Source organism: Ictidomys tridecemlineatus, chromosome 6 (assembly GCF_052094955.1).
Source record: "Ictidomys tridecemlineatus isolate mIctTri1 chromosome 6, mIctTri1.hap1, whole genome shotgun sequence".
NCBI lineage: Eukaryota > Metazoa > Chordata > Mammalia > Rodentia > Sciuridae > Ictidomys > Ictidomys tridecemlineatus.
The window spans coordinates 183,834,894-183,848,084 of NC_135482.1; the positions used below are offsets into that span (position 1 = coordinate 183,834,894).

The window sequence follows — 13,191 nt, forward strand, 5'->3', positions numbered from 1 at the left end:
ATCTAGGTCTGTCAGATTTACTACTCAGCTACAGAATGATCTCCCTTAACATTAATATCTGAATTTATAACGAGTGAAGCAAGGTTAAATGGTCTCCCTTTATGAACTACAAAAATTCAAGTTGATGCATCTACAAGTGGATTTTCATTTGTGTCACTCTTACATTTACATATCTGATTTGGACACACTTCAAAAACACGTGAGCTTTAAATAATGATATTGTTGAAAGCATTTATTAATATTGTGAGCCATCAAATGAAAAAGGAAACTGTTTTCTTTCTTTTTTTTTTTTTTTAAAAAAATGAAACTCTTCCTGCTATACAATAAGCTTTTCTAATAATGATGGTACAAAGTAATGCTTAGCAAGTATTACATTTGCAAGATTGTTCCAATGCGTACACTTAACACCAGCTTTTGAAAGTAAATATTTTGTTACTTAATATTTAAATGTATTTTATAACCTAAGATGCATTTCTAGGCATGGAAATCACTTAGAATCAATGGATGGTTAATAAATATGAAAAATTGAAAATACCATTTTAAATCATTGTAATGCTTTAACATATTTTCTGTTTATACCTTCTTGATGACTGGTGGTAGTATTTCAAGAAAATATGAGTAATGCTTATGAATACATGATATACTTTCTTTCAGTTCTCTTGGCTAAACCCTATCACAACTATTAAGCAAAAATCAGATTAGGCAGATCAGAGGATTCCCTTCTTTGCAGCTGAACAGTTCCGTGCTCACAGTCTTAAAGGAATACTGTAAGAAGAAATCAGTTGTCCCTCCTTGATTGGCTTTTCCCCAAGCAGTACCATTGGTTCTCAACTGCCCTAAAGATATAATTTTTATTGTTTTATATCAGCACTAGCTATACTCTAAAGACTCAAACAAGTGTTGAATGAGCTATTAGGACTTGGTTGGGCATAATCCGTAAAAAAGAAAATGAAATATTGTTTTTACCATTTCTGGTCATTATTCACCCAAGTTTACCTTTTCTTTCTCTGTAACTCAGCAACCTTCCCATTATCCAGGCACCTGGCAGAGCTACTGTTGTTAGATTTCTGACAGCTTTTTCATTACAGGTTCTGTTTTTCAAGAGGCAGGTTAACTAAGCAATTTTGATTTGTGCCAAGCTGAGATGTGGAATAGACACTTGAAGTCCATTCTCTTGTTTTCATAAGATTCTATTTGTACTTATTTGTTCTACTTTCATCTAAAAACACAAAGTAAAAACTAAAATTCACCCAGTTTTCTCATTCACGAGTTAGTATGACAAGGCAAAAGTATTCTGTTATTGTGTCTTATTTCCATTTTTTTCTAAACTCGTGGCTTTTTAAAAAATTAATGAAAAACCATTTCATACCCCAAAGTTATTATTTTATTTAGAAAAATATTAAGAGCTATCATGTAGAAGATGATGACAAGAACTTTTTTGCATTGGAAAATATGACATAAATACTATATTTATACTTTTGTTAAAACTGTGACATTCATTTCAAAACAATAGTTTTTCTCATCATAGAAAAACTTACATTTCCTGTAGAAAACATGGAAAATGCAGACAAGAAAGAGAAAAATACAAAAAATTAACCTAAGTGAGCTCGTATTGGATTTTTGCTTTTTTATCATTATTATTGTTTTTGTTTGTTTTGGGGGGATGGTCCTGGGATACCAGGGATTGAACCCAGGGTGGTTAACCTCTGAGACACATTCCCAACCCTTTTTTGAGACAGGGTCTCACTAATTTGCTTAAGTCCTCACTAAGTTTCTGAGGCTGGCTTTGAATTTGGGATCCTCCTGCCTCAGCCTCTGGAGCTGCTGTGATTATGGGCATGCATCTCTGTGCCAGTTTGACCTCTTTTTGATATCTTGTCTGTCTTCCCTGAAATCTTGGAAGGTTCTTGAAGAAGACATGCCTGATGCCCAAGCTTATCCCTCCTGCAAGTTACCACACTGCCAACAATTGTACCCAACATTTCCACAGTCTTTCTACTCATTTCACATAATATTCCATGTGGTCTGGCACCTACCCAATTACTCCACTAAACTGTTTCCCCCAAAATTTCCAGTAAGGCTCTTTATCATCACCCAAGTACCATTTTCTCCATCATTTTGTCTGTGACGATCACTGCAATTTGCTTCATGTTCGAAAATCTCCTAACTGGGATTCTCTAATGCTACCTAGTTTTTGTCCTCTTCTTACATTTGCAATCAATCCCTGTCACCTACCTGCAATTTCTCTTTTTCTTTCTTTAGTCTGGGATATATGCTTGTATTGCTTTCACTTGCAAACAGTAGGATAGCCAAATGACAGTGGCACAAACTTACAGGATATTTATTGATTATTTAGTAAGAAGTCCAGGACTGGTTGGTGACTGAAATAGGAACTGAAGGATCTAGTTCTTTTTAGCCTCCCAGTTCTGCCATTGACTCTCTGTTGGCAAAGTTTTGTTTCTTGTTCACAATATGGCCATCCAGCCCTAAGGAGGCAGGAGGTTGAGGCAAAAGACCCTTCTGCTTTTTCAATCTTTTCCTTAAATCACGTTAATGAGAAATGGTTCTTATTCTACCCCTATACTATCTAATAGAAAAAGAAAAGGATTACCAACATTGACTTAAACCAATTGTGACTTATTGCTTGGTGGTGGGCACAATGCCCCCCAAACACAATCTGTCTTAGGGCAGTAAGAAGAAGGCACAATGGCTGTGGAGTAGATGATTGACAGGGTTTGCTCTAATGTCAATTATAGTTGCTCAAGACTAAGTCTTTTCTTCTCTACAACTCAAATCTTTAAGGTTGCATTCATCTTGTGCCCAAGAAAGGTTGTTAGGAAAACCAGTTGGGATGTGAAAGTGCTGCATAAACAGAAGTCTTACTTATAAAATATGCCACATTTCCCCAAAGAAACAAAATCTTAAAATACATTTTTAGTGAGTTTTCTTGTGTAACGAACCAAACACCATATCATTCTCATCCTTTGCTCAAAATTTAACTTCATTTCCATTTTCCATCCTCTTTTAAGTCTCCATCACCAAAAACCTTTACCATGGTAGCAGAGTTCTGGGTGTCTCCTCAACTTACCTTTCTCTTGCTTCTATTTATTTTCTCTTTTACACCACTTCAAACAGTGCTACATTAATTTATAACTGTACCAAGCAAGTTGCTGAATTCTTTGGTTTGACTAAAGGTCACAAACCTACTCGAAACTGTTTGAACTTCGCTTGGGGATTAAGCTAATCTATTTATGCTTGATTAAGCTAGTAACTCTTTCCATGTACTAGCCTTCCTGTAGAGCCTAGGGCCATTTTAGGAGTGACTGTACAAGAGGCTAGTGCTGTTTAGTGGCATCGAATACTTTTAAGTTCATCAAACTTAAGAATTAAGTTGATCTTCAAAAAGTTTAAAGCCACACGTTCTGTTTTTACACATTTCCCTCCACCTCAAATATATTTTAAAAATATATATTTTAATTGTAGATGGACACAATATTTTTATTTTATTTACTTATTTTTTACGTGATGCTGAGGATTGAACCCAGTGCCTCACATTCAAGGCAATCGCTCTACCACTGAGCTACAACCCCAGCCCCTCAAATATCCTTCACAAGAGACTACCTGCTATCCAATGTTAATTCACAGTAATTTACAATGAATCCCAGGTGAGCTAATAGGGTAAGGTATGTGTGCATTCATGCTCTTCCTCTAGAGTTCACAATGACTATCACCTGTAATAGAAACAAAAGTGCAAAGGAGATCATGTTATCAGATATCACAGAAGTAATGACTTCATTTTCTGCTCCTGTCAACCTTCATTCCTTGCTAACAAAGATTCTAGAGTATATTTTACTATTTTAATTTCAGACTTGGAGGGAAACAGGTTATAATTTTAAGATCTGCCAGTTAGCACAAATATGAAGACAAAAATTGTGCTAAAACTTAAAGAGAAAAAATAAAAATTGTTTTCAGAAAGAAGTCATCTGCTGAGGAGTTTTGTTTTGTTTTTAGCTATGGAGTTTGAAGAAGATAAAGTCCTCCTGTAAATAACAAGCTTGTTTTTAATGCATTCCCAAAGTTTCAATGATCCTTGATCATAAACTTGAATCTTTCCAGTGGGTTAAGAGAGAAGCAGTTTATTAGTAAAGAGAAGAAAAAGAAGTACCTAATGTGTTGGAATGAAGATGAAGATGCTGGTGATGAGGAGGACAAAATAAATTTCGTGGGTAATTCTGGTCATTAACAGCATCACCAGAAAGATATCTTTGTTTAGCTTTGTAAGTGAACTTCACAAATTAGGTATTTTGCTTCACAAATTAGTAACTTCTGCAGAGTGCTGACCTAATATACTCATGGCCTCACAGTGAACAAGTATTTTCACCCCCCCTCCAACCCCCACCTTTGGCTTGGATTTAATTACACCACTCTGTAGAGACTGGTGCTCCAGATTTCAACACCTCTAGACATCAATGTGCTCATTAGCATGAGAAAGTCAATGGAAATTAAGCAAACCAGAATCTTCACTTTTATCCCATTTCACAGAACTTCGGTGTAAAAGGGAAAGTGTATTGATTTTCCACTTGAGAATTCTGTTAACTTGGAAGAAAATGAGCTAAGTCTGGGATGTGATGGTATCTGATGAGAGGGAAGACATGGCCCCCTTTCAGTATCCTTCTGTACCTGACCCTTGTTCTCTCCTTTTTCTTTGCTTCTGTACTCTGTTCCTCTTCGCTGCCTAGTTCTTCCACACACCGGTAGTATTTTTGATCCAACAGTATTTAATATTTGAAATGAGAAAGTAATTTGTTGAATTCAGAACCAAAAATTTTAAAAGAAAGGACTACTGGTCTCTAATAGGTGCACAAACTACTAGTTTTTTGTTTTTTTTTTTGAAAGCAAAACACAGTAAAACCAAACAGAAATTATACATCTATATCAAGGGGCGGTTGTGCTCTGCTACTCAGGGACTCCTCTATATATTTCTGCATTTCTGCCCTGGCTTTGTGTTTCACTAGGACAAGAGCAACAATTGGAATTCCAATGTCCTTTATTTCCACAAAAATGCAGTTTAATAGCATAAGTTAAAGACTTTAAAAAAAAACTTTGTCCTTCTGGATTTCTTATTTATGCCATTGAAGGCAGCATGTCGGATCGTTATGACGGATGTGAAATAAATAAGAAAATAGGGACGTTTCCTTTTTTAATTTTTTTCCCCTCCTACCGAGTAGAAAACGATCCACTCCAGGTTTTGCTGTCGACACTGCCTCTGAATTTCGGCTGTGCAATGTGTAGCACGTTTCTCTCTCTCTCTCCTCTCCATTCTCCTTCCCTCTTGCCTCTCGTGTCTGCCTCCAGGATTTCTCTCTTCCTATTTCAGAAGGACTCTCACAGGCTCCCTCAGTCTGTGTGAAGCTGAGGTTTCCTCCGGATCCCGTATACCCCCAACACATACCTCCACGCACACAGCCCCAAGAACCCCGCGCTCACACCAACATATACACGCGCGCACACACTCGCGCTCGCCTGTCCACCTCCCTCCCGGGAGAGCCGGCGCGCGTTCCCACCTTCGCGGCGCACTCTAGCCAGCAGAGCTCGCAGCGCTCTAGGATTCTGCGGCTCGGGACTCGGATCGCAGCTCTGAACCCCCATGGTCATTTTTTAAACATTTTTTCCTTCCCCTCTTCTTCATTTTTTTATTGCATCGTTTTCGATTTGAGGGGATAGCGAAGCAAGGCGGCTGCTTCCCCAACCAGCCCTGGTTGGCTTTCCATCCTCCATCGGGCTTATAAAAGTTTGCTGAGTGCAGTCCAGAGGGCTGCGCTGCTGGTCCCCTCGGCTGGCGGAAGGGGGTGACTCTGGGCAGCGGCAAGGAGCGCGCCGCTGGCTCTGGCGGGCTTTCGGCTTGAGGGGCAAGGTGAAGAGCGCACGGGCCCTGGGGTTTACCGAGCTGGATTTGCATGTTGCACCATGCCTTCTTGGATCGGGGCTGTGATTCTTCCCCTTTCGGGGCTGTTGCTGTCCCTCCCGGCCCGGGCGGATGTGAAAGCTCGGAGCTGCGGCGAGGTCCGGCAGGCGTACGGTGCTAAGGGATTCAGCCTGGCGGACATCCCCTACCAGGAGATCGCAGGTAAGCGCGGGCGCGCGGCCGGGGCAGGCTGCAGCCTGGGCGGCTGCACGCCCTCTTCCTTTCCCCTGTTGCTGAGTTGGTGTGTTCACTTTCTGTCAGGAATCCTCGGGGCACTGCGTCTCCCCGCCGGGCGGCCGATGCTCCCGCGGCTTCTCTCGCGGGGGAAGGTGTGCGTCTCCGCTGCCTCATTGTGTGCACACGCGGGAGCACCCTCTTTCCCTCCCGCCCTCCCTCTGCTCTCGCGCCCGGCCACCTCCGTTGTTAGAGCGGGCCAGGCGGGCCGAGGAACCGGGGACACTCGGGGACGACCACGGGCCGAGAGCAGATCGCCGAGCGGGGCACCCACCCTGCGCCTTTCGCTTGGGCAAACTTGGAAGAACTGCGACCGCAGTTTGCCCAGCGCCACAGTCTGAGTGGCGCCTTCTCCACTCCCGCCTTCGCGCCGGCGGGGGCGGCGGGGAGACGCGGAGGGCTCCCTAGCCCCTCTCTCTCTACTCTCGGGGTGGTGCAGGGAGCTGAGCGAGCGCTCGTTGCTCGTGCTGGGGGCGGGCTAAACTTAGGGGACACCCGCCGGAGCCCAGGCCTCCGGACGGCGGCGTTTCAGGGCTGGCTGGGGGACTTCGTGGACTGCCTATTTCAGATTTGGGGCGGGCTTTCCCGTTACGGTTCCTCCGTGCTTCCCCGATTGCGGTTGGTCACTCGTGTTGGGTAGACACCCCAGCCACCCTGCGCGGCGCCAGGTCCTGAGCACGGCCTCGCCAGCCTGCCGGCTCTCGGAAGCTTAGCCAACTTGCGCGGGTGTCTCAGCTGGGGACTGGGCTCTGGGTCTGCGGACTCCGCGTCCCCCGCATGCTCCCCCACTAGCATTCCTGGGTCGAGAGCTCAAGAGCCCCCACCCTCTTTCTGGGCGCCTGAGAGTGTAGCACTTGGTCTCCAACAACTTGCGCAGCAGGCTGGGTGCCTGTTTTCCAGCTCTTAGCTCCAACCGAATCCCAGCCTTTCTGGGGCTCTGTGAATGAAACGTGTCGGCGAGAGATAATCCTTTGGCTGCGAGAGCAGCGAACTGAGAGAGGCTAAAGGAAACCTGGAGATGCTGTGAGGGCGCGGGCTGCTCAAACCGGGTAGATGAAGTCCTTAATGACCTCAGATCGCCCAGCAAAACGCTGGATTTCCTGCAGCTGCTCTCTGCATTTTGCCAAAGAACTGGTGGATGGATGAAAAGCGTGTTGCAGTTCTCTTAAAAGCAGCACAGTTTCATTACGTTGTGGAATTGCTGTTTTATTGTGAGCGATCTCCAAACTCTAGGAGTGAAGGGCTTTACTCACACTGAAATTAACACATTTACATAAATTTGGGCATTACCAAAAAAAAAAAAACCACGCATATATCATATAGCGTGGCGCCTTGTATAGAGGGAGCCTTTTCCACTTCTCAGCCAGACATTCCCTCTCCAGGCGGAACCTGGGGTGAATTATAAGACTACTTTTCCATCCCTGTCACTTCTTGTCTCCCTTTTCCAGAACTCCTTAATTTGTTAATCAATGAATAGAGAGCAACTGCCCTTACAACTCCTTAAGTTTCTTAACTCTCCTTCCTCTTTGTCTATTATTTCATTCTTTTTAATTAATTGATAAGAATCAGCTTTGCTTTTACCCCCCTTCCCTAATCTCAGGGAATTCAACTTTTAAAAGGTTTCTAATATGGACGCTTTAGAAACTTTTTCTCCTCTTATCCTTTTTTTTTTTTCAAATTATATCTTTCAAACACAGATATTTCCCAACATGATTTTAGATATCTCAAAGAAGAAAATAGTTAAGTATTTTAAAATTGCTTCGGTATTCGTTGGTGGATATGAGACTCTCAGGAGACCATAGTTCATCCTCAGCACTACAGAAAATCTCCTTAAGAGCAAAGTGAAGACTTTCAGTATAAATGATTTCTGTAGGCAACATTTACTTTTTTGGAGAGCATTCCCAGTGGTTTATATAAATCTTTTAGTAGTATTTTAACAGCAGAGGGCTTTTGTTGTGTATTTTTTTCTCCTCCCTGCTTCTTTACAATTAAGTTCTGCCTATCAGCTATGGATTCCTAAAATGTGTTCGCTCTTAGACTCACTTTCCAGGACAAAGGGCACACTGATGCTGATGAACATAATCAAGGTCCTGATTACCAGGGTGTAAGAGGCACATCTGATAGGAAAATAATTAATTGAAAGATAATTGTGATTTTTTTCTTTTTTTTTTTTTCAAAGTAAACTTAATGCTAAAGCAAATTAGGTTTGCTATTGCTTTTGGAATAACCAGTAAGGAAATATGATCAGTTGTTAAATGAATAATAATAATTTCACTCTGCTCTAGTTCTTGATAATATTTACACTTGATTATCTAGAATTGGTGAGGGTTTCTATGATGGTTTTCATCCTTTGCCTTGTTTAGACATCCAGTGGTTTGCTTGAGAATTGGCATGTACCATTGGTGGTACCCCAGGAAATCTGCATTTAAAAACAAACTCTTTAGACTTCCCATTCATGAGAAGAACTGTTTCTGGCTGAAGATGTTTGCAGGTACCTTGCTTAGGGAAATATCTGATCTATAATGAGGGCATTATCGATAACCTTAAGGTTTTACTTAGAACTTGCTGTTGTAAATAATATTGCTTTCTATTCTAGGATAGAGAAGAATTCTTCAGACCATCAGATGAGGGACTGTGATAGATAATATATGAAGTTCTCCTCTCCAAGAGTGCTTGGGAAGGGGCAGTTTGCATCATCAATCTTCACTCAGCCCTGATTTTAAACTGTCACAGGCAGATCAGATCGACTCTATCCATCCTTGTTTGAAGACCTCCAAAGAAGAGTGGACTCCTGAGCCCTCTCAGCTCTCCATTCTCATAACTAAAGAATTCTTGTGGTGTAGAAGTAATTTCACACATCTAGCCAAAAGCCTTCATGGTGTTTAATGCTCATTTATTTTCTCATGTCCTAGCTTCTGGGAGGATAGTGAGCAGTAGATCCTCAGCATGACAGATTACAGTCTTTCCTCATGCATCAAGTAATCCTGTGTTATCCCATTTTCCAGTCCAACTCATCATGGTGGCTACTCAAGAAACTCCACAACTGACAGCAGAGCCTGTTGTTTTACTCTGCCACTGTTGGGGTCGTCAGTTTTCATACTGTGTAGTTAACAGTGACTTATGTGATCATGTTTCCATGGCATGTAGCTTCATTTAAATCTCTCATTGAGAAACTGTGCCCATCACCTTTGTGGAGGCATCACCTTAAAAGCATTACCTTAATGAATATTTCTAATGATTTAGTATATGCTAACATGAGCCCTATTTTATGGGTGAAAAGATGGGAGCAGAAAAGACTTAACTAATTAACTTGACAAGGATGACCAGGCTAGACAGAAAGCTGAGGCAGGTTGATGCCAGAGTCTAGAGACCTAGCATGGCCCAGAGCCTTACAGTATTAAGCTTCTAGCATTTGTTGAATAAATGCATTAAGAATGTATTCTGACTCCACCTCATACATATATAGCTTCCTTTATTAATCACCCTATGCATCCTTGTAATATCTATAATGTCTCAGAGTCACTTTGAATTTGTTTTTATCTTCTCAAGAATTGGCCACATCCCCACCACTAAAATATATTTGTGCATTTTCCTAATCATTTAAAAAAATATTTATGTAGACACAATACCTTTATTTATTTATTTTATCCTAATCATTTTATTGTATTGCTATGGCTATGTAAAACATAGAAACTAAAGTGCATGTGTTGGTTTGTTGTGGACCTACTGTAATATTGGTCTAACAAAACTTACGATACGAAGTTATCAATGGAGGTAAGAAGAGGAAGGCAGTTAATCTCTACAGATTAAGACAAAAATTACAATAATCTCTATTTTCAATATTTATTTTTCCTGCTTTCAGTCTCATGCATTTTGAGAGTTGGGTTGCAGCTAGATGTTAAGATAGCATTAAACTGTTCTCACATCTCTTTGATGTCAGTTTATCAGCTGTTTATCTCAAGGTCTACAGTAAAAAAAAAAAAAAGAAAAAAAGACATTCTTTTATTCTCTGCTGATGTACTAACATTTTTTTTTTTTAGTCCTCTATTGGCTTCAAAGATACACACACACACACACACACACACACGCACACACACACACCCTACACATCACACATGCCTGACCTTTGTCAGATCGGTCTTGCCTTTCTTTGGAAACACATCCTGTCCTCTGCTCCCCCAGAAAACCAACTTATTTAAAACATTTGCCATTAACACATTTTTTTTATTTGCATGTAGATACTAGATTAACATAAATGGGAAAACTATTCCTCTTTTATTGCCATATTAAATGTCCTACTTTGGAATAAATTATTTAAGTTCCATTTATCTGCCTGCTTCAAAGAATCCGAGGTCTTTGCCCTCTGTTTAGTTAGCTGATGTCTTTAAAGTCCTTTGGATGAACAGTGTGATTTATAAATGGAATTAGCTGAACTTCAAATGTTTTTCTTTTTCTTTTTTTTTTATGATTTGGCAGGTCACTAGATTTCTAAAAGAATTACATTAATTCCAGGTATCAAAGCAATCTAAAATCCGGCCTATTAGGAGTGCTACTTGTTAAACTCTTGATTTGGGAATTAATTTTAGAGTGATCTTTGCAAACAGAGTTATCTTAGCTGATTTAATTAGAGGATAATATGTCATCATTGGGAACAAGAGTTCGTTTAAGTTGACTGATATGCTTTTTTTTTTTTTTACATAAAACTCATCTTTTAATTGCATTGCATCTTAATAGCTTGTGAGTAGAAATGTAGGCCACTCTCAAAATTAATTTAAAATCTACAACATCATATGTTGTGGCTAAAGATTATGTCATTATGTGAGAAAGTGACTAGTGTTCCTTTAAAATTATGAACACTTATAGAGAATTATCATATGCTAAATGACCTACCTGCATTCACTCGAGTTCTATAGATATGAGTTTGGGGTAGAGATTACAGTAAAATAGTTGTTTTCAAAGTGATTTTAACTACTTAATTTTAGCTTTTATTCAAATATACTACAATATGATTATAAGACTGTCCCCAGCCCGTATTCTCATCTCTCAAAATATTTCTAGCAAGGCCAATAAGGTGAATCAGAGTTGTCTTGTCAATATAAACAGCTGTTTAATATTTTTAAAAACTTGGTGTTTATACCCCTGAATTCTGCTTGGCTAAATTCTTTAGCCATACGTAACTCGGCTTAGTTTAGTTTCATAGATTTCCCCAGTATTATTCAGTTTACAGTAATTTATATGATATGTAAATTACTGTAAACTGAATGTTTGAAAGTGTTATGGAGTCCCTGGGACAGCACATTTGTAAGTAAAGGCTTTCATAATGATACATCTTAGGTAAAGATTTCTAAGTTTTAAATATTTTGTATGCAAATACGAAGTTTTTTAGTGACTTGGGATGAAAAGTATTTTCTAAACTAGTGCAGTAATCAGAAAGAAAAATAGAAATTTGATTTCTCATTTATACATTTTCTCCATTGTTGATTATTTTCGTAACCCATTCTTCCCTTGTGTATTCTTCCCTTCCTTCCGGCAATTTTTAAGTTCACGTAATAAATATTTATTGTACACTTACAATGTTAAGTCATTGTGCCACCCGCTTGGTCTAGAGTCCCAGGGAATTTTGATCCCTGCAGGGAGGCAGAAATTCAGGGCACCATTCAAAATGAGTTAACTACAGCGGGGGTGAGTACACAGCATAAAGGTACCTGGCACTGCAGGGACATTTTACAGGAACCTTTGATCTAGGCAGAGGGTTTTAGAAATGTTTCCTTGGGGAAAAGCTCTGGGATCTTGACCATGAGAAACCATCAGTAAGGCAAGGGGACAGTGGAAGGTACACATAGGTCCTGTAAGCTGAGTACATGGGACACATGAGAAGAGTTCCAAACTCTGAATAAGGAGTTGTATAGGTGTGAGTTTGGGGTACAGATTACAGTCATTAGACGTTGTGATGCCATGTTGAAGTTCCAGTGCTGGGAGCTGGGGAGAGGCCAGGTAGTGACCTATGTGACGGACTCAAGGATGCCCCAGCATATCAGCCCTGTGTTTACTTTTTCACAGCAGATTTGGACTTTTAACTCAAAAGCACACCAGTTTTAAACTCAAGTTCTACCCAAGCAGTTGCTTTAAATACAGTACAAAGCAGAGTTTTAACCATTGAGGGTCTGCATGCTTCTGAGTCCTGCTGAACTGCCCCTGTCCTGCTCCCTGGGTATAAGACAATCCCTGGGGCAACAACTGGACGCTGCTGCTGCCCTTTGTAGCTCTCTGCCCCAAGGACTCCCCAGCATGTTGTAAAGTGACATTGCCCAGGTCCATAATGCCCTTTCTCTCATTGCCTACTCCCCTGGGAGTTCCTCTGCCCTTTGGGCATTGGCTCCTCTGTTGGCTCTGGATGGTCTGTCCTTGCAACAGACCTTCCCTTACTTGCAACCCAAGTGCCTCTCAATGAAGCACACTGTGTGTTGCCACCTGGAGGTCATGACTTTTTCCTGGATTAATTGTACAATGCCTTGGGCTCAGATGACTTTTGCCTTTGGCGTGAGAGCAAAAAAGCTGTCCAAGAAGTGTTGCGGTCAGGATGTACATGGTTTTGAAGCGTTAGTTTGGTTGTTCCAGAGATAAAGAACTGGAAGGGAGCAATGTAGAGGAAGAGGCTTGAATAAGCGTGTTGACTGTGGGAATGGAAGGAAGGATCAAGAAATAGTAGGCACAGTGGATACCACCACTGGGCCATTAATCAATTAGATATTATTCAGCATCTACTATTTGATTGAAAATTTATAGGTTTTGTGCGTATGTATATAAGAGAAGAGAGATGAAATTAAGAAAAAGTTGTCCAGAAAACATTAATTGAATTACCAAGGTAATCTAAATACTTTGGCATACAGTAAGTCAGCAGAGGATTTTTAAGACTATCAGTGTGGCCCAGAGAGACTTCTCAAATAGGGTCAAATGAAATATTAACTGTCAGGAAATATGGAATTATCCAA

The 13,191-nt window shown here is 40.6% G+C and overlaps 1 protein-coding gene and 1 long non-coding RNA gene across 3 annotated transcripts in view; both read left to right on the top strand.

The window, feature by feature from the left end:
- The first annotated feature begins 5,274 nt into the window (after nt 1-5,274).
- Gpc6 (glypican 6) overlaps nt 5,275-13,191 on the top strand; it is a 1,046,794-nt gene continuing 1,038,877 nt past the window's right edge. Inside the window, exon 1 of one of the 2 annotated variants that reach the window (XM_005317045.5) lies at nt 5,275-6,127. In XM_005317045.5, coding sequence (XP_005317102.1) covers nt 5,968-6,127 — 160 coding nt within the window. In that variant the 5' untranslated portion in view covers nt 5,275-5,967. The remainder of the gene's footprint in view (nt 6,128-13,191) is intronic. The other variant, XM_040281651.2, reaches the window with a different exon arrangement.
- On the top strand, nt 6,139-9,825 carry LOC144365187 (uncharacterized). Its single transcript, XR_013423472.1, has 2 exons — nt 6,139-8,690; nt 8,796-9,825. It is a non-coding gene; the product is annotated as an uncharacterized LOC144365187 (long non-coding RNA).